The sequence below is a fragment of the Saccostrea cucullata genome, unplaced genomic scaffold (genome assembly GCF_032062105.1).
Source record: "Saccostrea cucullata isolate Sc308-1 unplaced genomic scaffold, CSIRO_AGI_Scuc_v1 ctg26, whole genome shotgun sequence".
Classification (NCBI taxonomy): Eukaryota; Metazoa; Mollusca; class Bivalvia; order Ostreida; family Ostreidae; genus Saccostrea; species Saccostrea cuccullata.
This window is the reverse complement of record NW_026935606.1, coordinates 573,326-596,820: the sequence shown is the minus strand read 5'-3', so window position 1 is coordinate 596,820 and position 23,495 is coordinate 573,326. Positions and strand designations below refer to the sequence as shown.

General features: G+C 31.6%; 1 protein-coding gene across 1 annotated transcript; it reads left to right on the top strand.

Moving 5' to 3' along the window:
• Positions 1-7,514: 7,514 nt before the first annotated feature.
• LOC134243402 (monocarboxylate transporter 10-like) lies at positions 7,515-21,887 on the top strand. Its single transcript, XM_062725652.1, has 6 exons — positions 7,515-7,791; positions 16,210-16,799; positions 17,388-17,754; positions 21,097-21,203; positions 21,313-21,376; positions 21,689-21,887. The coding sequence occupies exons 1-6, from the start codon at positions 7,518-7,520 to the stop codon at positions 21,730-21,732; spliced, it is 1,446 nt and encodes a 481-aa protein (XP_062581636.1). The 5' UTR covers positions 7,515-7,517; the 3' UTR covers positions 21,733-21,887.
• Positions 21,888-23,495: the final 1,608 nt, after the last annotated feature.

Here is a 23,495-nt window from a genome sequence, read left to right as displayed (position 1 = left end):
AGCTCATAAACTTATTGACATTCTATTTGCGCCAATGTAAACAAACCTGCCTTGTTAAATGATTTAAAAGTTTAAAAGGAAAAAAAGATAAATGAATATTGGAAGAGATCCAAGGTCAGTTGACAGAATATTACGTAACATGTAGTGATAGCAATCGAAAAGCTGGAGACTTCTTTGCAGAATTTAGGGAAGAGGTATGTGGCTATGTGTATTTTCCAAAGATTCTGTCATTTACGATGTAATAAATTGTTAGACAACAAAATTATTGCAGATGATCTCCGGCATTTTAATTGCATGACTTTGTTTCGTTTTTTTTTTTTCAAAGGAACTTTTGATTTTATGTGCTATTTACACCTCCCACTATAAATACGGACATTTTCTCATAAATAAAAGATGAATAATTATTCTTGCATACGCGATAGGTTAATAGCTTTGAAAAAATTGTATTCATTGTATTCATTGTATAAAGCGCACAGGAAATTTACACCCGTACTAGCAGTTGACTTCGATCAAACACCATATGATTAAATCATGTTTCAGATTTCAAAAACAATAGACATTTTGTTTAATAAAACTTGAATTTAAAGATTGGATTGCATATTGTAGAGAAACAGATAATACATGTAGTTTTACAAACAATCGTATAATTCTTTAATACGCCTATGTAATTAAAATCTATTGTAGAAGCAAACATCATCAAGTTGTTGCTATTGTAGAAGCAAACATCATCAAGTAGTTGCTATTGTATAAATGACCTTCAAAACAAAGGAACATAACAGATGGAATCTAAAAAAAGTAATGGATTTAAAATCAATTTTCAACGTAATAATTCTATACTTGAGTGCTTTTCTGCGCAGTTATTTTCTTTTTAAACCTTGAGTCATAAAACAGACTTCAAGTAGATTAAAAAATGAGTGACATAGGAATTGACTAAAATTGTTTGAAACAAAACACAGGTACCAAAATATTTAAGAAACAAAAACGCATTAAATAACACAACGACAAAAGACACTTACTTTAGTGCTTAGATTGATAACGGAAAGTGTATTCACCAGAGAACTTTAAATATCGCAATGCAGTTGAAATCTTATAATGAAATAAACCATTACACACATTTATATATTAAATATATAATATAAACCGAAACAATGGTTTTTTAAATACTAGGCTACGAACACTAAGGTATCACATGTTAAAATTGGCAATTGTTCTGTATTGATGTGTATGTTATTCATCTTTTGCATTTGCAAACAATTATACAATTCATTAAGTTTTAAATATACTTGAAAATAAAAAAAAAACAGAAAAATGTCACTCTATTTCATTATAAAGTGGCAATTTTTATGGAAATACATATAGACAGTACTTATTATATACAACCAAACATGTAGTATTCAATGTTCTGTGTATATTTGATGTTTTTTTGTTAATAAAGAAAATGGAAAAGGTTTACAAAAGAATATTATTCAAAGTGAATATAATCAGTTAATTTCAGCAAAGTTTTCCCTGTGAAAGTCTAGACGCATATGTTGCATATATTATAAATGAAGGTTTTAGGTGTTTATTTTTTATATACAGTTTTTTAAAACCCGTCTTTTAAAGACATGCCAGTTGATTATCTAATGAAGGATATGAACATAACGAACAGTTTTCAATATCAAAGTCTTTAGAACAATACAAATTAGGAGCAAAGCAAACACGGACCACCAAAACATCAGAGGTGGGATCAGGTGCCATGGAGGAGAGAGCATCCCCTGCCGACCAGTCATATCCACCGTATGCTCATTGTCATGATCGGGAAAAAATTAAAAAAATCCGTTGACAATTCAGTGCATAAATAATGGACGAACAATAAATATGAAGAACGTCAGTCACCATTTGACTTAATGATAAATTGTATTTGCTGACAGGGTCATCGTATTGACCATAGAACTTACGAAATGATGATTTTAAAAGAGACTACTGATATTCATGTTTTATCAAATTTTTTTCAATAATTTTCCTCGTTTTGGAAATTGTTCATACCTATAGAATGCTCTTGCGTATCGAATCAACTGTTATATTTAAACTACGTATGAAGGTGATGAAGGTATATTGCTGCATTCGTAAGGGAAGTTGACGATAGAAAAGATAATGTCACGTTTGCCATAGAGCTTGGTTGTAAGATTACCATTAAATAAATAGAGGATATTCAATGTTTTGTAGTTGAATATGGAATTTATTTCACGAGTGGGACAGGATTTTTAATATTTTCACGAGTGCGAAGCACGAGTGAAAATACCAAAAACCCTGTCTCACGAGTGAAATAAATTCCATATTCAACTACAAAACACTGAATTTTCTGTTTATTACATTTTTAAAATAAAATTCTTTGATTTTTCCTTTGCCTCTGTCTTTTTGTTATGCAGTCATAGGCTCGTGACGTCATAGTTGAGCGGTTGAGACGTCATAGCTTTATGAGGTGAAAACATAGATTTAGCAACATATTTTTTGGTAATTTTAACCATTTTATTCGCTGTCAGACTGGTTTATTTATTTTCATCTATCTTATATTAGGTCAAGGAAGATTTTTTTACAGCAATCTTCGTTATGGGAAGGGAAATCGAGAGTTTTCCCGCACTTCTGATATTCATCACACTGTGACAGGATATCATTTTGATATCCTTTCACAGTGTGACAGGATATAATTTTTATTCAATAAATAAGTTACAGTATTTCACGGGTAAAAATGTAATAAATGTCTTTTTTCAAATAAAATATCCGAGTATGAAACAGATATGTCAGGGTTGGATATATATATTTAAATATTTACATGTATCTATATGTACTAACTTTCATTTCCATAAAACAAAGATAGAGTAAAAGTGTTAAATAGGACAATCTGATCTCGAATGCATGACCTCTGGATAATTATCTAGGAACATTATCCTTCAACTTTAGTATGCCGACTAACGAACTATCAACCAAAGAATATATCATTTTCCTATTTTTTTTGGGGGGGGGGTGGGTAGGGGTGGGGGGGGGGGGTCACTTAAATGAATGTATAATAACTCAAAGTTTGTCCAGTAAATGCTGTTTTAGATATAGATAAGACGTAAAAACGAAATGACTTCCTTATATTTATTTATATTATATTTATATTATATTGTTACACATACCTACTTAGAAAAGTTTTAAATAAGGATTCGCGGGTATATTCACCGAAAAACATCCGAGGTCAGTTGAAAGGGTATTCTAACTACGCATAATTACATATATTACAGCTGAAAACCAAGAGACAACTGAGGAGACTTGCATTTATATTCGTAATCCTGTGTAAAATCCAACAGTTATTGAATCATTTCAACAAGAAAGGTAATCATTTTTTCTTATTACTGATGATTGTGTCTAAATTGTATCTTAAGAATCTGTGATTTTATTTTTTGCTTATGTAAACACAGACTGTTTTGCTTTGGATAATACAAATATATGCATACTATAATATTGTCATTCTGTTAAAATATATAAGGAGAGGAGAATTTTTTTTCACCTGGCTTTTTCTCATTATACTGTTTCTTGGATAAACTGTTGTTTAAGTGACATTTTGTCAAGTGCAAGGTCTGAAGGTTACAACAAGATTGTATTCAACCAAATTTTCATCCTATATAATTGATTTTTACATCTATTCAGTTTATGAATAGCGTAATCTTTACTTGATTTTGAAATGTTGAATTCTTTATCGTACATCACACCAAGCGTACCTAGAATTTGTAAATGGTGCATATAAAATGTTACCCGCTCACAATATGTAATTTTCCTCTCCGATAAAATAGAATTTTGAAGATTGACTTGCATCTTCTAACAAAATTCAAAAATGTCCAAATGAAAGTAATATTTATAAAACGTGCATATTAAATGATTAATTTTAAATATCATTATCAAAACGAATAGCATTGTATAAGTTTGCTTTTAGCATTCATCAATGAATAACTCAGCTAAAAAAATATGCAATAAAGTGCATTAAAGTGAGACAATTTTCCTTTTGAATAGAACGTTTTGAGTTATATTTCGACTTTGAATGTCATATAAAGACTCGCAGTTTTCGTTAGAAATGAAAAATCGGTCATATAGTAAATTTAAATACTTGTAAAACAGGTATTCCATAAATATAATAGCCAATTACATTGATTGATTGATTGTATATCATTTAACGTCCCTCTCGAGAATTTTTCACTTATATGGAGACACCACTATTTGACAGTGAAGAGCTACAAATTTTTGTCCTATACATGTACTCGGCATTCAGGGCCATTGAACATTGAGCGATCTTTTCCGTGCCAGCACCTACTGCGAAACGGGACATCGGTTTAAACAGTCTCATCCCAAAGACCTGTCTCCACCTCTGACAGTTGGTTTCGAATCTGCGGCGTGAGGATTGGCTCCTTACCTCGCGACTCTTAAGCAGACGCCCTAACCACTGCGGCACTCGGGCGACCCAATCAAATTGAAATAATAATTAAACATTGTGAATTCAAATTTAGGTACAAAGTCGATGTAATACGTGTTTTAAAGAAAGGGTGACTGTATAACTCTCGTCTTTACTTTCTAGAATCCATTTTGGTGTAACTCAGTTTGCTAGTCGCACATAGTAGGGTGTCATAAAGCATTACGACAAAAATTTCTCTCTCTCTCTTTTCTAAAGAAATGTTCGTGTCATTATGTAACTTCAAGTTCGGTGGGAACACCCAAACTTTTCATTCAAAGGAAAACCTATACCACTTCAATGCGCTTCATTGTAAAGAAATATAAAAAGAAGCAAAAATAAAACAAAATTAGGCAAGGGATGTTCACCCCTCCATGGCACCAGATCCCACCTCTGATGTTTTTGAGGTCAGTGTTGTTTTCTCCCCCAATTTTGTATTGTTTAATGGACTTTTGAGCTTGAATACTGTTCGTTATCTCCGTCGTATTTCATGTATATACTTGTTTTGAGTAAGTAAAAAGGTATTCTTTTAAAACTTTTATCAAGTATTAAATACTAGTCGGTCTTATTATCAAATATCCTAGATCCCAAGGGCTTTACTTTAAATTCATCAATCTGAACTTAAAACAATTATGCCTTGTAACTTTTATTTACACATGTGTCCCATTTGTAATTAATGTAAACTCTTTTTACCTTCAAAACCAAGAAAAGGATTTTTTTAAAAAATCTTAATGATATAAATTAAAGATTTTGAACACGTCAACTACTTATAACGTCAATCTGAAAGTAAGTCAATCGCTTATGACTAAACTTTGAATTAAGAGGCATATGACGAACCTGTTTATTTACATACAATGTATTTGAATACCTTGTCCAAATTATTTCATCCATAAAGAAAAGATACTATCGTTTTTCATACTTTTTGATAGGTCATCATTAACATACTGAATTGTCTACGGATTTTTTTCTGTTATTTTCCGAGACAAAGAGCACACGGCGGGTTTGACAGGTTGGTAGGGATGCTCACTAGTGCATTGCACCTGAATTCACCTCTGATGTTTTCGAAATCCGTGTGTTCTCTGCTCCTGATTTGTATTAATTGATTAAACTTCTGAGATAGAATACTGTTCCATATATTTCTCTGGAAAAAAATCTATCAAAAGTATGTAAAAGTGTTTTTGCATTAGAAAAGATACAAAGTCTTCAAAAAACAAGCAAAATGACATTGGCTTTTTTTCATTTGAAGGTTTTAAAATATAATTACAAACATGAAGAACAGGAAGAAAACCCTCATTTTATCACAACATTTATTTAATAGTGCAATGTTTTTGTACAATGTTTTGTCTTTTTTGTGCATTCTGTGTGTTTTCATCACACGGAACAAATAGGGATTATTTCCTTTGTTGCATTTGCAAATTAACATCGTACAAAATGAAAAAAAAGTTATCATATTTCAGCAAATTTTTACTCTTGAAATTCGGGGGGGGGATATTACTCATGGATAATGAAATATATGGAGATAACAAACAGTGGGCCAGCCCTGAAGCCAATAAAGCAATACAAAATGTACAAACGTTGGAACAGAGTAAACATGGATTTCTAAAAATCATAGGTGGTATCAGGTGCCATGGGGGAGTGAGCTTTTCCTGTGGACCGGTCACACCTGCTGTGTGCTCCTTGTCCTGATCGGGAAAATAACGGAAAAAATTGTCGACAATCCAGTGTGTAAATATTGGCTTAACAATTAGTATAGAGCTATTAGTCAGTATGTGACTTAATCATAGAATGTATTTGTTAACAAGGTCATGATCATGATACTGATATTCTTGTTTCATTAACTTGTTTTCAATAAATAACCTCGTTTTAGAAATTTTTCATACATAGAGCATGCTCTAGTTCATCAAATCTACTGAGAAAAATGAACTGAGTACGTCGTCGATATAATAAAATGTCGAATTAAAGGCCACGGCAAGTGTTTTCTTCTTTTCACGTAAAATAGTTTGGGGAAATCATGCTTCATATGAATACAAAAATAGTCCTGCTAATAACGGGGCGTAATTTGTATCCAATGGGAATTCTAATCGATTGTTGGAAGACCTTGCCTCCTAAAGCCAACAAGATATTATCAATCAGAAACTCAAGCATCTGGTTAATCTCAACTTCAGAGTACAAAGAAATTTTGAAAATGACCAATGACAAAATTTACGAGATTTCCGTTTTTATTGAAAAAGAAAGATAAAAAAGTTTTGACTTAATTATAATTTAATCGTGGGTAATTGTTGTATATAAAGTTGAAAAGTAATTTTTATGCTCTTAGAGTCTCGTGATTTTAGATTTTCGATATTTAGAAACTGTAAAGTTTTTTGTAATAAAAAGTTTGGAAGCAAAAGTAAATGTATATTTGTAGGAAATACAAGATGATATCTTCAAATGGAAATGTAGTGGAATACAAGACTGGACAATTTTGTGATTGAAAATATTACTGATATTTATTAACTGCGTCAATACCTTTGTTGGAATTTTTGAGTTTAAGGAAGAAACGAATTTTAAATTAATTTTTATAAATTCATTAAAAAGTATTTATGCACATCTGCAGCTGCTTTTAAAAGAAAAGATATAAGTAGAATTATATTATTTGAACAAGAACTATTCATTATGACCTAAAATATTGAGAGATGCTGTTTGGTACATGTAATCACAGATTTGCACGTTTTATGTTCGATTCAATGACCTTGTCAGCAAATACAATCTATCATTACGTCAAATACTGCTTGGCGGTATTATTCTTATTGTTAGGTAACAATTGAACACTAACTTGTCGACGGATTTTATTGTTTATTCCTGATATCATGACAATTAGAACAAGGTGGCTGTAACTGATCGATAGGGAATGCTTACTCATCCATGGCACCTGATCCCAACTCTGAAATTATAGAAGTCCTTGTTTCCTGTGCTCCTGCTTGTATTGTTTGGATAGACCTTTGAGCTTGATAATTGTTCTCTATCTCCATTATTCATTTAAAGTGAATCTTCTTGTTTTAGAAAGCTGTTCATAATGACCAAAGATGCTGAGAGTATAGATCCTGTAAAGGATGTCGAAGAAGGTACCCAGATGCTTGAAAATTCAGGCAGTTTAATGCAAACCCTCAACAGAGATGACCAAGAAGAAGAATTTACACCCATTGACGGAGGCTGGGGCTGGGTTGTATGTTTCACATCACTTCTAACCAACGGAACAGTGTTTGGAATCATCAACACTTTTGGAATAATACATGTATTTCTAGTCAAGGAGTATGCTGTGAATGATTCATCGATCTCTTTCAAAACATGTATGTATATTTTACGAGAAACAGTTGCTTATAAGTCATTTCCTTAAAAAATGCGACTATATACTTTGATAAAAAATAGAAGTAAAAACTTTAAAATTAAAACGAAAATATTAATAGAATTCATAAATAGTTATTTGGTGTTCAAAACAATGTGGTATCGTAATTTGAAATTTGAAATCCAGTAAACCAAACTAATTGTGAACAGGACATAAATCTAATTAAACTCCTGAAAACATGGAAATGGGATCAGCTGCAAAGGAGGAATGAGTATCCCTGTGGTCATACCCGCCGTGATCCCTATGTATATACCCCGTATATTGTGTACTCCAAGTCAAATGAAAATTAAAGAAAGATAACCAAACAAATGCAATCAAACATTTCAAATAAAAAAAAAACTTTTTCAATAAATTATGTTTACAAACAATGTTATTTTAACGATCGTAGAATTTGCAAAAACTGAAATTAAAAGGGGTTGTTGAATTACTTGAAACATCAACTTACCTGTCAGTGGATTTCCTTGGTATGAAAATTGATCATACCTAGAGTAAGATATTGCTTATCGAGTATATTGAGAGATAAAAACGCCCTATGCAATAAAAATTGGAAATTTCAATATAAATAAGCTAGGATCAAAAGGCTGATGTCATTAGATACCATGTCTTGACATCAGTCTATCAACTCTGTCAGAGAAAAAAACCCATTATATTGCACTACTGAACTTAAAATTCCCTGATATTCTGAAAAATCTCTGATAAACTCTGTTACCCACTGTCAAAGTTCTGCTTTTCTCTGTTTAAGCACTGTACAGTCACTGTACAAAATCCCTGTACCTACTGTAATCCTCGGTAAATCACAGTACAGAGTCACTGTTATTTTTTGTACATCCCTGTACATTACTGTACGTCCCCACTGTACAGTACAGTACACCACTGTCTGTCACTGTACGCCTCCACAGTACAACACTGTACATCACAGACAAGTACAGTACTTAACCTCTGTACAGCACAGCACAGTACTGTTGATCACTGTACGGGCCCCAGACTGGCACTGTACATCACTGAAGTTCAATGTACGCATCTCAGTTTGGCACTGTACATCACTGAACTATACTGTGATCTTTTCATAGACTTATTTAACTTTTACAGTTCCTAAATTTTACAGATTTTTTAACTTCACTAATTATTTAGATTAAGCCGTGGGTATTTTAGACTTACTTAGTAAATTGAGAGTGATAATTTTGTGTTGATAAGTACACTCAGTATACACATACCGTATATAAAAAGTTAAAAAAAAAATCCTATAGATTATACTCGTAGTATCATAAATTATAATGAATAATTGTCGTTTTCACATAGATCGATGTTGCGGTAAACGGCTAAATTTCATTTCTGCATGGATTTTTTCTTCTTTTTTAACCTTTAATAGTTTTCATCTCCAGCATTTTTCATGTAGTGTTTAGCAGAAATGAAATATTTCGGTTTAGTCAATTACAATCCATGTCGTGATGTAACGTGAACATTATTAAAGTGGACAGTGAGCCCTCGTTTCTTATTTATTTGATTGTAAAGAAAGATCAATTAATTAAAAGTTAATATTTCATTAAAACACATTTATTATCATCTGTAAATTCTATTAGTTGATAATATGTTGTGTCAACTTCATGACCATATGGAGAGTAAAATAATATTTACATATTTATCAATAGTTATTTATCTAAGATTAATTTGAAAAAGCTGGCCTGCCCGGTACTATATTTAGTTTTTTTTATCTTGGTTTTAATTGTGAGTCTTAAAATGCAAACAACAGATCGAGTGTAAGATTTTTTTTCCTTCTCTTATTAATTGAGTTGAGAGTAACAAAAGAAAATTAATTTTTCAGAATAAATATTAATTAGATAAATGGTGAGTTGTTGATTAGCAAAAATGCCAACATTCAGGGGAGGGAGGTGTGTCTAATGTCAATCTGGTACTAGTGGATATTTATGACATTTACCTTAATAAGTACACTTTTAAGTATGAAAAAACCCATTCATTTATTAATGATCAGCAGTACAAGTCAAATCTACATTATAATATGACCCTAAATCCTAGCTAAGCTAATAACTTATGAATGACACAGACTTATTTAGAAAATGCATTCAGCATTGAAGGCACGTTTCACTAGTCAAAGTGGTTGGAGAAACATATAATTATCTTCATTATTCAAATCCATGTCAGAATACCACACTAGTACTCGGCATTTAAATATTTGGAATTAAAATCTAGATCGTGTTCCGCTCTTCACGATCTTCAGACTGAAAAAAAAAACGTGAAGGAAAACTCTCAGACAACTCGGACAAGCCATCAAGTTATTCAAATTACAACATTCAGTTTTTGATTTTTTTAATTGAATAATATAACTTTTTTATCCACAAACTTTGTATAATCTAACCTTACCAGAATACCTGTAGAATTTCAATAGAAAATACAGCTAAGATCTCGAGTGAACTAATAAATAATAATTTTCTTTTTAAAATCCTTGATCCGCGCCTTTTCTTTTACATGCTTACGCAATCCGGCAGAACCAAGGTAGTTTCTTGTATATCACATGTTATTTGCAATGGTCAGTCTAACAATAGACCCTAATTGTCTTTTGTTCGTGTCTCACCAGTGATGATGTAAGTTGCAAATATACAAACTAACTGACCACTCCGAACAAGGCAGAATTTTCACAAATTCTCTATACTTACCGTGATACCGGGTGCATGTACATTATCAATGAAACATGTAAATGTACATATGTATATTAAAAAGAAAAAAATGCTTATTAAATAGAAAAAAAAATGTTTGAATTAAAAACTGAAGTACATTAATGTTGTACCAGAGACTTACTGCATGCCTCTGGTTGGACTCTAGTTTTTTTAATCGTAGCTGTCAATGTTTTTTTTTTTTTTTTTTTTTTTTTGTTGTTTTTTTTTTTTTTTTTTTTTTTTTGAAACGTACGAAAGCCGACGAAAATTTGTTTTAAACATATTTAATAATATTACGCTATTAATCGGAACATGAAATGAACTTAACAGAAGACAGAATTCGAAAATATTACATTATTATGTTTTAATTTTTATCGTTTCTCCGAGATTATATTAGACACATATTATCAGGATTATAAACTTTTAATTAATTAATAATAATTAATAATGAATTATAAAAGACGTAAGAAAAAATAATAGTACATGTATTCAAAATCAAGTGACAAGAATTTGAATGAACCCAGAGAGATGGAGTGAAAGAGCGATACAGACAGAAAGAGTAAATGATTTAGCAATTTGTAAAATAAATCATTAATATAATAAAACACACAGAGAAAGCGCGAGGGAAAAAGTGGGGAGAGAATACTTCTGTAAACTACAATGGATCATAATTAGTTTGTCAAAAGTTACTGGAAAACTGAGATACAGTCTTCAATAAGTTCGTCCATACTAAATATTAGGAAGTCTTCTAAATAATGGGGAGGGGGGGTGTGTTAAGACGTCGTAATTTGTTTCAACTGCTGTCTAATAAGATATAATCACAGTATTGTAATGAAAACAAGATTGTCATAATAAGTAAGTTCCAAGAAAATTTCATTCAAAATTGCGCTTAAAAAATGGATGATATGAAATATATTGAATAAATCAATAACATGTAATATTTGTCATTATTTGACTTTTATCGATGTTTCAGTATCATTTTGTTGATTGACACCGTTTCTTCAGTACGTCAGACTGGGTAATTTTTTTAATAACTTAAAGGATTTTTTGTATGTTTCTCCTGTTTAAATAATAAATGCGTTCATGGCACAATCGTTGAGTCGAGAATATCGAGGAAATGACAACGGAACTAATATGGGACCTCACTGCTGCATACGGCATTGAATACAGATCATAATACCCATATATTGTGCAGACTATTGGGTAAAATTTTCCTAATAGATAAAATTTTCACAATATTAAACAAAGTTTATGTGCATGTTTTAAATTTGTGTTGTGAGAATCGGTATCGCACGGCGGAGAATAAAAATATGCTAAGGACCTATCTAGAAGACAGACACGGGCCCTGCGTGCGAGTACATGAACCCGACATGTAGAAATTTGGTTAGATTTTCCACAAAAACAGAGGAATTAAATATTGTATATATTGAACATGTTTGAAAAAAAAAACCCAATTTACTGGGGAGCTGAAAACACGGGGCCTAAGGATCAGTTAACGAGAAAGATCCCTCACTGCAGAGTTATATGCAGTGTAATTGATCAAAAATAGATAAATAAATAAATAAATAACCAATCAAACATACAAATAAATAAACGAGATCAGAATATTGGTTGACGTTTGCACAAGAATAGCTAACTTTAATTGCTTCCTATAGATTTGTGCATTGAAAATCGGTCATGGCACGATTACAAGGATCTGATGGCACGGAGGTTAAAAAAGATCCCTCAGTGTTTCACAGTTCAGATGTAAATTTGTAATAATTCATTGGCAATTTCAGCATTTCTTATTTGAATATAAAGTTCCCAAAGGGTCTTACATGTAAAAGAAAAATAATAAATTAATATTTTAGAAAATTAATGCCAAAGAAATGCTACAATTATTTAAACTGTGAAGTATTGAGGGATCTTTCTCATTCCCGGGTCTTTGACTTCCGGGCCATCAGTTTCGTGCCATCAGATCTGTGCATCGTTTTACTCAACCGTGCCATGACCGATTTTAGGGGATCACGGTTGAATTTTATATTTAATCACTCAAGGGAACCTTAAGAGTTTTTTTTTTTGGGGGGGGGGGGGGCTTACGCGCGACATTATTTAAGATTGATGACATATTTTGACAATGTCATTGATTGGTGTAAGATTTTCTTTTTCGCCATATTTTTTTCTTTTTTATTTATCTTTTTTAAGTATCATATCAAAGGAGGGGGTGTCAAATATTAACAGTACTGTTCCCATCGATAAAAGATTGCATGAAGTTTGATTAATAAAAACAAATAACTAAAATACATATTTTTTTTATTTACAGATATACATGTATATTTAGGGACTTGTTGAAATAGGCACTACGAAAGTGCAATAAAGAATTCACACTGACAGAGTAAATAATATTTTTAAATCTAAAAATGTAAGCGCTATTAACAGGGAAAATATATCAGTGTTAATTTTTTTTTTATCTTAATCATATTCATTGATTATCGTTCATTAACAGTAACTTTAAATTTATTCTGTTGCTAGGAAATAGTTAAAATTTCTGTCAAAATTAGTTTTTATCTTAGCTAATCAGAGTTAGAATGTTATGTGCATGTAATCTTAACAGTGTCTTTAACAATTATTTGATACCATCTTTTTCGCAAGTATTTTTGTCAGGTTAACAAGATTACAGAACTTTTAAATACAGCATCGCGTGTTTACAAACAACCAAAACGGACTTTGTATATTGTACACTATCGGTAGCGCCGTGAAGTACCCCGGAAAGTAAGACGACAGGTGTCACTGCCGCCATGGACACTCGCCGGCTACATGTATATACAAACATGTAATATTACGCAACATTGAAGTGACACGTGGATTCGAAAATATCTTCTCTCCTTCTCTCTCTCTCTCTATTTTTGTGTTTCAAGTAAAGTGTTATTATAAAAAAAAAGAAAACAAAATAAGAAATAATGTGTTAAAATATTATAATTTATTGGTCGACGTGAATTTAAGCTTGATCTTTCATAAATAAATTTTAGTATCATTAATTTGGAATTATTAATTTAAAACTGTACTAGTTTATCTTTCTTGTAACTTTTCTACAATGCTATATTTCCTAAACTGATCAGTTATCCAAAGACATAATCATTGTGTGGTTTATGTGTTTCAGTGTTTCCGATTTATTCGGCGGAAATTTTTGCTATTTTACTATAGCTAAACTCAACTTTTTTAATTATTTTTTTTATTTTTATACAAATTTCATATTAATATTAGGATGTTTTTGAATCAAAGAAGTGTTGCACTGCCACTGAAAGATTGCTATTTAAAATCTGAAGGTTATTCTTGTAAAAAAAAATCAAACAATCAAACAAACAACATCTTATAAATAAGTCATACCATATCAATAAGAATTTAAATTCATTTCAATATTTTTTAACAAACATACATGGAAGATTAAGTCCGTCTTTAACTAAAAATTAGTTTTATTTACATTTATTTTTTTTGCAGTTTGACATTCGCTCATTTTTTTTTAAACTTGAGATCTAGAATTATAAGAATTCGGATTTAGGGATATGTGTGATTAGTTCACGTGAAAAAAAAAGAATTTATTTAAATGCCTTAGCCATTGTACATTCGATGCTCAAATTGATTTTTTAAGATTATATAAATATAGGATTATGCAGAAAACGATTATTTAATAATAAAAATTCGGTTATTGTAAAACAATTAAGATCAATATATTTTATTTCATGTAAAGAAACATGTAAGTATGATCAGTTGTAGCTATTGCTGATGAAATAATGACAACTAGCAGATAAATCAATTGTCATAAAAATTGGGAAAAAAAAACTTCTTTTTTTTATTTTAGAAGGACAGTACTATGTATTATCTTGTAGAAAGGGAAAAACTGATTTTGTTCATATATGTGTGACCGTGTGCCTATAGATACATAATAATAAAAAGAAGATGAAGGTACATAACTACATGTATGCGTGATTGAAATGTATCTACATAATCACTGTGTACATAATTGTATATAAAAGTTGAAGTCAATAAAGTTAGGACAGAGGTAAATGCAATAGGGTTTTACTTTACAAAAGAAAGAAAGCAGAACATTATCAGCGGATTTAAATAATTAAGTCAGCTCAAAAAATTACCGGTATTTTCATTAAACGTGTAATTTCCAAAATATAGGTATGATCGGTGAATAATTATCATCCTCCGTACACAGAATCATGAAGAAAATCAAATGAAATATTAAAACATCTGAAAAAGATTATTGATTAAAGATTTTTTAAAAAGCCTTTTAAATCAGAATTTTGTCTCCGTTATTTTTTTAACAGACGTGATATTGGAAATTTCACCTAAAAATGCTTACACAGAGGAAACATGAAAATATAAATACCAATTTGAATAAATCTTTGTTGACAGAATTATTATTGTTAATTCAGTCATTAACTAGAATTAAGACTTCCTATTAAATCTAAAATTAAAAAAACAAAAAGTACAGGGAAAATCTGTACCGTACAGTAATGTACAGAACTGTGTACTGTGAAATACCGTGATGTACTGTAATGTACAGTATATGTGTACAGGGCATAATAGTAATGTACTGTGAAGTACAGTAATATGTACAGTAAAAGTCTGTGACGTACAGTGAAAAACAGTGACTGCGTACTAGGAAGTACTGTAGAGTACTGTGATGTACAGAGGAAACGTACTGTGAAGTACAGGGAGTTGCTGTGAAATGCTGTGCTTCTGTACAGTGATTTACTGTGTTGTACTGTAAAGTACAGAGGCAAGTACAGAGATTTACAGTGAAAGTACAGAGTCTTTCAGACATTTTCAGAGAATAATCAGAATATCAGGGATTTTCAAGTCCAATGCAATTGGATCCTCCTTATTTTTTAGTACATAAGATGCAATCTTTGACCATTTTGGTTACTATGATTACAAACATTTGTATATAATACAGAGTCTGACACACCTGATTCATATTTAGATCCTTTACCAGAAAAAGACATTAATGGTAATCTAGAAACAAAGTTTTATGAAAAACGATACGAATTTCAATTTTCAGTCGATTACTTCCCTGACTTATTCAGCAATGTACCATTATTACCTGCATATGGTGTTAATATATCAGTTGATTCGACACGCAAGTCATGCTCTTCTCATGAACAATTTCTAAAATGAGATTACGTCATTAAAAACAAGTTGATGAAACAAGAATATCAGCAGCCTTGTTTAAAGTCATCATTCTGTAAGTTCTATTGTCTATACAATGACCTTTTTAGCAAAAAAAAATCTATCAAGTCAAATGCTGACGGAAGTTTTTTTACACTAATTGTTAGGCCATTATATATACATGTACACTGAATCGTCGACGGATTATTCCCGTTATTTCCAAATCATCACAAGGAGTACACGGCGAGTGTGACCAGATGACAGGTGATGCTCACCCCTCCATGGCACCTGATCCCACTTTGATGCTTTAGAGGTCCGTGTTTACTCTGCTCCTTTTTGTATTGCTTAACGGACGTTTGAGCTTGAATACTGTTCGTTACCCCCATTTATTTTACTCAACAAGCATGCAACATATTTTAACAAAACAAAAAATGTGTATGAGCTGATAATTACCTACTTACTTGCACTGATTGTCATGACTCTCTTATTTATCAATGCAAAGATATAATTCATATATTTTGCATTATTTTCAGCATGGATTGGATCAGTTTGTACAGGTTTTACATTCTTTATGTGTATCTTTAGCGGTGTATGCAGTGATCGCATTGGTATCAGACCTACGGCATTTTTTGGTGCGCTCCTAGGCGCAATAGGACTCTTTTCTAGCGCTTTTATCACACAATTGGAATTGCTATATTTAACCTACGGCCTTTTGCTTGGAAGCGGCGGAGGATTTATTTATGCTACCTCCTTGGTCATTCTAGGACATTACTTTAAAAAGCATATTGGGCTCGCAAATGGAATTGTAGCCTTTGGAAGTTCAGCTTACACGATGATTATGTCCATTGTTCTGCCTATTTCTCTAGAGAATTTGGGAATCAAGTACACTTTTATTATCTTAGGCGGATTGTACTGCATACTTTTATTATGCAGTCTGACGTGGATACCTACATTTCCAGTACATTCATCGTCCCATGGGAAAGAATCGCAAATTGAAGAAGGACGGTGTTCGTCAATACACAAGTACCTGAATTTGAAGATCTTCAAAAATCGTGCATATCTTACTTGGTTTCTCGGATTTGATGTCGCTTTATTTGGTTACTTTGTACCATTCTTTCATTTAGTAAGTATACAACGATTGTACATGGTGAACATTCCTTTTTATGACACAAATTGGGAAAAATAAGAGAACATGGTCAATGCAGTTATCTCTAAATGTAAAAAACAATCATATGCAAAGAGCTAGATTCATGAGTCATTCAAAGAAGTCAAATATAGAATCATTAAAAATGTTTAAGTTATAAAAACATATTTCAAATAATTTTCTTGGATTTGAAAACCAGAAAACAATTGATTTACAAGATTAAAAAAACATATCATGTCTAATTTTTAAAAAATCACCTTTTTGGTATACCAGTACAAGTAGATTAAACCCGTTCATTAATCATGGCTTTTGATTTGCATACAACACAGTATTAAATGTTTTGAAAGTTCAAGTTTGCACCGCATCTTGCAAGAGACAAATATTTGCTAGTGTTAAATATAACAGGACAATGATAACCCGGTAATCTTACTTTTACAACTTGCTATAAACGGCTATAAATATTGAATACTCAGTAGTGGTGTATTTTAATTAAATGTATTTAAAATGTAAATATGGATTATTTTACCTCTATGTATTTTGATGTAAATAAATTTCATTTATATTTAGGTTAAACATACTCGGGATAATTTCCCCGGCAAAAATGCATTTATTCTGATAACCTGCATTAAAGTAACCTCAGGAGTTGGAAGACTGATATTTGGAAAGATAGCTGACTTCAAATGTGTGAACCGAATCTATATGCAGCAAAGCGCTTTTGTATTGATGGGCATAATGACTGCATGCCTTCCTTTTTCAAGCTCTTTTGAAGGACTAATAATTATTTGTCTCGTTCTTGGGGTGTGTGATGGGATCATGGTATTTTTGGTAGGTCCTATAGCGTTTGATCTTGTTGGTCCTAAAGATGCATCTCAAGCTATTGGTTTTCTTCTCGGTGGATTCTCAGTCCCATTTACTGTTGGACCTCCCATTGCAGGTACATGTAAGAACTTTTAGCTTCTAGTTGATTCGACAAAAAATATTCTAGCATTTTTTCCTTGCATTTTTAATCAAAATTTCATACAATTTGCATACAGGATTGCATTGCTAATCTTTGCAAAATACACGTACAGCAAAGAAAGTAAATGTTTTTCTTAATTTGTGTTTTTAGAATTTTTTTCAAAGTCCCATGCTTTCGCAATAGCGAGGAAAGATTAAATCTAATTCGTCTGTCAGTCTGTAACACCGTCAGTTTGTAAGTCTGTCAGTCTGTAAGCCTGCCACTCTGTACGTCGGCCACAAACACTTTAACCTTGGTAATAACATTTGAATGAGAAGAGATATGACTTTCATATTACATGCATGCATTGCCTGTGACAGTATCTTTTAAAATACACTATGATTTTTGACCCCGTGACCTGACCTCGACGAGTGACCTACTTTTCCAAAATTAAAAACATAACATTTCATTTGCCATAACTTTTGAAAGAGAAAAGGGAGGGGTTTCATATTAAACATGTGTATTACCTTTGACAAGGCCTTTCTAAGTATTATATGATTTTTGACTCCGTGACCATGAAATTTGACCTTCTTATCAACAATTTTATCTTTTCTTACTTCTTCTGAAAGAAAAGAGAAAAGGTTTTTATATTTAAGGGGGCCGACTATAGTTTTATTGTGTGAAAACTACAATAGCAAAACTCTTCTTTTTTATACCATATATAACTTACATTACCTACAGTGTACATGCAAAGTTTGGGGGAAATCTACCGTCCATGTATTTTTGAGGGACCGTCTCAAAATACAGGTACATTTTCTATAGTTTTGATATATAGAAAACTGCACATTTTTAGCACTTTAAAGCAAATTACTGTAAACCAACTTTTATTCGCGTGCGATAAATTTTCGCGACGTTCGCGAGAGCCTCGTCATCGCGAATATTTCTCGCCGCGAACCGGTCTTTATAGTATATTTGTATATTAAAAACAAATGCAATATGGCTTGATCGCGAAAATTAATCGTCGCAAACTGGTTTATCCCTGGTAAATCGCGAAATAAAGTCGTCGCTAATAAAAGTTGGTTTACAGTATACAAATACTGTAATAGACATTTTGTTCAAACTATATAATATTTTATGAGTTATACTATATTTTACAATATATGTAAGAAACACAAAATTCTACCGTCTTGTTGCCAGAGGGGGCATCTCAAAATGCAAAAAATTAGCAAATTTTAAATTACTATTTTTATAGAGTATTACAAAATATGACGTACACAATGGATTCACATGAAAACAAAAAAAAAATATTTGAGATATTCTTAAATTTATATGTTTTAAATTTTGAGAGCGTATGTTTATTACTTTTTCTTTAATAATATTTTTATTACTCCTTTCATTAGGAGCTACAGATTATCAAAACGTTAAAAAACACTGCAACGACGTCAGCCTACCTATCAAACGTAAAATCGGTTAAAAAATCCGTTATAACAAATTGTAATTATATTTTTGCGTGGACCCTGAGGTCCACGCAGTAAATATATAAGCGAGGTTAAACCGGATGCCATGGGCAAACGTCAGGCTACGCATGCCCGAGATTGCTAGAGAGTTCGCAATCGTATCATCTCGGGTCTTTCCGTCAGAGGTCAGGAAAACAACTTCCGCCATTCGGAAAGGCCCGAGAATTTGCGATAGAGAGAGTTCGACCCCCTAAAACAGCTTACCCGTAGAATAATTCGCCCTATTTGAATTACAATATACCACGTTCATCGGCAAATCTCGTTTTTAAATCTTCCTATCGTATTTATTAAATTATTAGCGAATCCGAATTTCTTTCGTATACATATACATTTATATACAAACTAAACACTGATTCTATTGCAGATGCATTTTAAAAGGTAGGAAGAACTTCCAGAATATAGAATAACAACTTGAATGAAAAACTTCATTGAACGAATAGTTCTAGGTTTTAAAAGATAGAATAACTTAAAGTCTTCATCGGCATTTGTTTTGTGCATCAAGCCTCGCAAAAATAATTTGATATACAGCATTCCAAATACAGCTTGATACAGTTTTCCATGTGGATGGCCTACAAATAAATGTGCTACACGTTATTCAGATATATTTTTCCGATTAACGATTTTTTTCCGTATAAATCTAGAACAAATGTAAATTCTCAGTCATTATGGGTTACATGTAAAAATATAGCCCTTTTTTAAATGTCAAAACTATATTGGCCGATCAGACATAACATTTAACAATTTTGCTATGAAAGTACTATTAGTCAAAGTAGGCAGATCATAATAGAAAATGAATTTCGGTTAGAAACACATGCATATGGTCCAACTATTGTAGTCCTTTTTTAAAGGACAGCAACTTGTTATACCTATAATTTCTCAATTTTGTTAAATTTTAATAATCAAGCGAAAAAAGTTGCATTAAAAAAGTAAATACGCTTCATTTAATATGATGCGCGAAATATTGCGCAATGGAAACTATAGTTGGCCCCCTTATGTAATGAAAACAAATGTAAACAAAAACAAGGCACGGGTCTTGTTTACATCAGGAAGAGTTCAAGTCCTGTTTCTCCTTTGTAAATTAACAAATGATGTTCAAATGTTTGTACCGGTCACGGTAGCCCAGTGCTAGAGCGTTCTCTTCGTGATCGGAAGGCCCGGGTTCTAGTTCACGGCGCCGCGTCAAACCTAAGACGTTAACATAGGTAGTGACTGTTCCTTCGCCAAGCGCTCAGCACTGTAAGTGAAAGTCACGGTCTTTCGGATATGACCTTAAAAACGTAGGTCCCGTGTAACGGTAGGCGTTGGCACGATAAAGAACCCTCGCTGCTCAATGGCCCTGAACGCCGAGTTAAGGTATAAATTTGAAGCCCTTCACCGGCAAACGATGACGTCTCCATATGAGTGAAAAATTCTCGAGTAGGACGTTAAACAATATACAATAAATAAATCAATAAAATTTTTGATGATCATTAGAATTGCCTTAGTAAGGAATTGTTAACATTAAAATAGGTAAAAAAAATTCAGTTGAAACTGTGTCCATGCCCCTTTAAAAGAGAAATTTGGTAATCACTTTTGAATGACATATGATAGAGTGTTCACATTTGACACAATATGTTATAAATAATGGAATCTTACCCATAGGAAACTGAAAGTGGGAGACCACAACTATTCGGATGTGCCCGTTAAAATAAAGATATGACAGATATAAATATATATCTGTATAAACGTATGTATACTGTAGAGAACCTATGAAATTCCTTTCTTATTCTTTTCAAGTGATGAAATAGAGAGAAAAAAAACCATGAATGTATTTTCATTTCAGGTTTGCTTTATGACACATTACATACATACGAAATAGCTTTCGTGGTTGCTGGTGCTCCGCCCATCATTGGTGCATTGATAATGTGCTTCATTCCTAGAATTGTTCAGGTAGAATATGTTTCCTTATATTGTCTTCTCTGAATAGAAAATTATTATTATACTACTTAAACATGTTAGAGGCAAAATTATAACAAAAAATGTATTGCTTAATCATCAGAACAGCAACAAAGAAAAGGAAACAACAGATGCTGCAATCGGCTTGACACGGTTTAATCAAACAGGTAGATCATAATAGCCATATCTGAATATTTCACAATTTTACGAAATTAATTCTTTAATATTATTACAAGTTTGAATCTGACATATGATTGAATTCAAAATACATATCTGTAGGGTATTATATAATTTTTTACTTTTAAGGAAGGTATCTTTATAATTCACTTTATGTATGCAAACATCTAAATAGTGAAGGTTGTATTTCAGCATGAACAAATTAAAGAAATGTTTGTTTTTTCTCTCTTTTGATTGATAACCATCTCGTTAAAATTTTAAGAGCATTGTGTCAATTTAAATATTTTATTAAAATGTTATAGATTTTTTCAAGATTCAGCTGAGGAAGAGGGGAAAAAGCTTTTAGACTTGCAGAAAAATGACAAAGATATGAAATAGAAAAGCTCGAGAAGACCTAAATCATTCATATAACAGAAAATTGTCCATTGATGACTATTTTCATATTTTTGAAAATATTGAATTTGCAATGTTGTTACAATGTAAACAAAGCTTTTAATAGCTATGTTGTATTGAATTTAATACTTGACAAAAACCTTATAAAGTATATGTCGTGTAATAAATAAAGTTACTGTAACTGTTTATGACGTTTTATGCCGCTATATAGCAATCATTATTTTCTGTTTATTTGTTTGAAAAACATAGAAACACTTTTCTTTCAAATTAGAAATTTTTGTAAAATTAAGCAGTTCCTGTCAAATGTTTTTTTTTTTATTCTGAGACAATATTTGCAATAAAAAGGATAATGAAAACAAACAATGATCGATCTTAAACATTTTTTTTTTTAAATACAAATCTGTGAAGAAAGGAATAAGCTCCGACAAAATCCCAGATGTTGAATCAGGTGCAAAGGAGTAGTAAGCATCCCTTTGGACCGGTTACAGCCGCCATGAGCCCTATGTATTGATCAGCTAGATGGAACATTCCGTAGTCAATTACAGTCTACATCATGTATTTTCTAACAATGTTATAATGATCGAAGAATTTAGAAAATGCTTATTTAAACAAAGTTATTGAATCCCTGTAACATCACCATATCTGTCAGTAGCTTGCTTTTGCTTAAAAACGGATTGTACCTTATTCTCTTATATTTACACTTTGTGACTTATTCATACTTTAAATTTGGATATTGATATATATAAATGATGGAAATTGCTTATTTTTCAAACCCAACGGCATCTCGTTTGTCATACAGATTAGATGATAATTAGCCTTTATCGTCCCAGGTCAGAAAATTATCAAAATATGGAACAAATGTGGCAGATCAATGGTGTCATTTATTTCAAAAGTACTGTATATATCAGTTATAAAAACGCTTGCTTTCAGTAATATATAAAAATATTTTAAATTTATTTGATAAAACGACGTCAATATATCAAATGTCGATTTGAAGGTCATGTCAAATGTAGAGTTATTGAATAAATTCTGTTGAGAAATAGACCAAAGAATACAATGTACAATTATTGCCCATTGATATTCCAACATAGTCTCTGAAAAATGTGTGTTAATGAGGATAATGATGATCTCTAGCATCCTGTGCGAGTATTTAACTACATCAAAATTTAAAACTGCTTTCATATTTATCGCTTTAACTTAAAACGGATACAGCAAGTATAGACAAGTCACTGATCACTATATACATGTAGACATGACGCCATCTTCGGAAAATTGAACATAAGTTTGGGCAGTCAAAGTATCAAGTAATTAGTTCAAAACAAAAAAGTTTTTCATGTTAAACAGAACATCATTTGCAAATATTAGATAAACCATTAAAATCAAATTAAATTCAATTTTAAAAAGTTTTTCTGTTCATTTTTTACAGTAAACCTTACTAGTGCTACATTTTAAAACACTTAATCTATTCTGACAAAGTGTTCAGGTGTTATTTTTTTTATATCAAGCCCAACGTTTGGCATAATGATATAATGTTCATAAACATAAGACATAAAGATATGAAGTTCTGCTGCAAATCGACAGCTAGGTTGGGCTCCCTGTTTTTGTATCCTTTAACGGTGAATACTTAGGGGTCTTCATTTTCAGCTTTAATCAAAGTCAATATAAATAACGTGTCAAGTGGGACTTTAGTTGAAAAAGAAGAGCAAGAAACTTAGT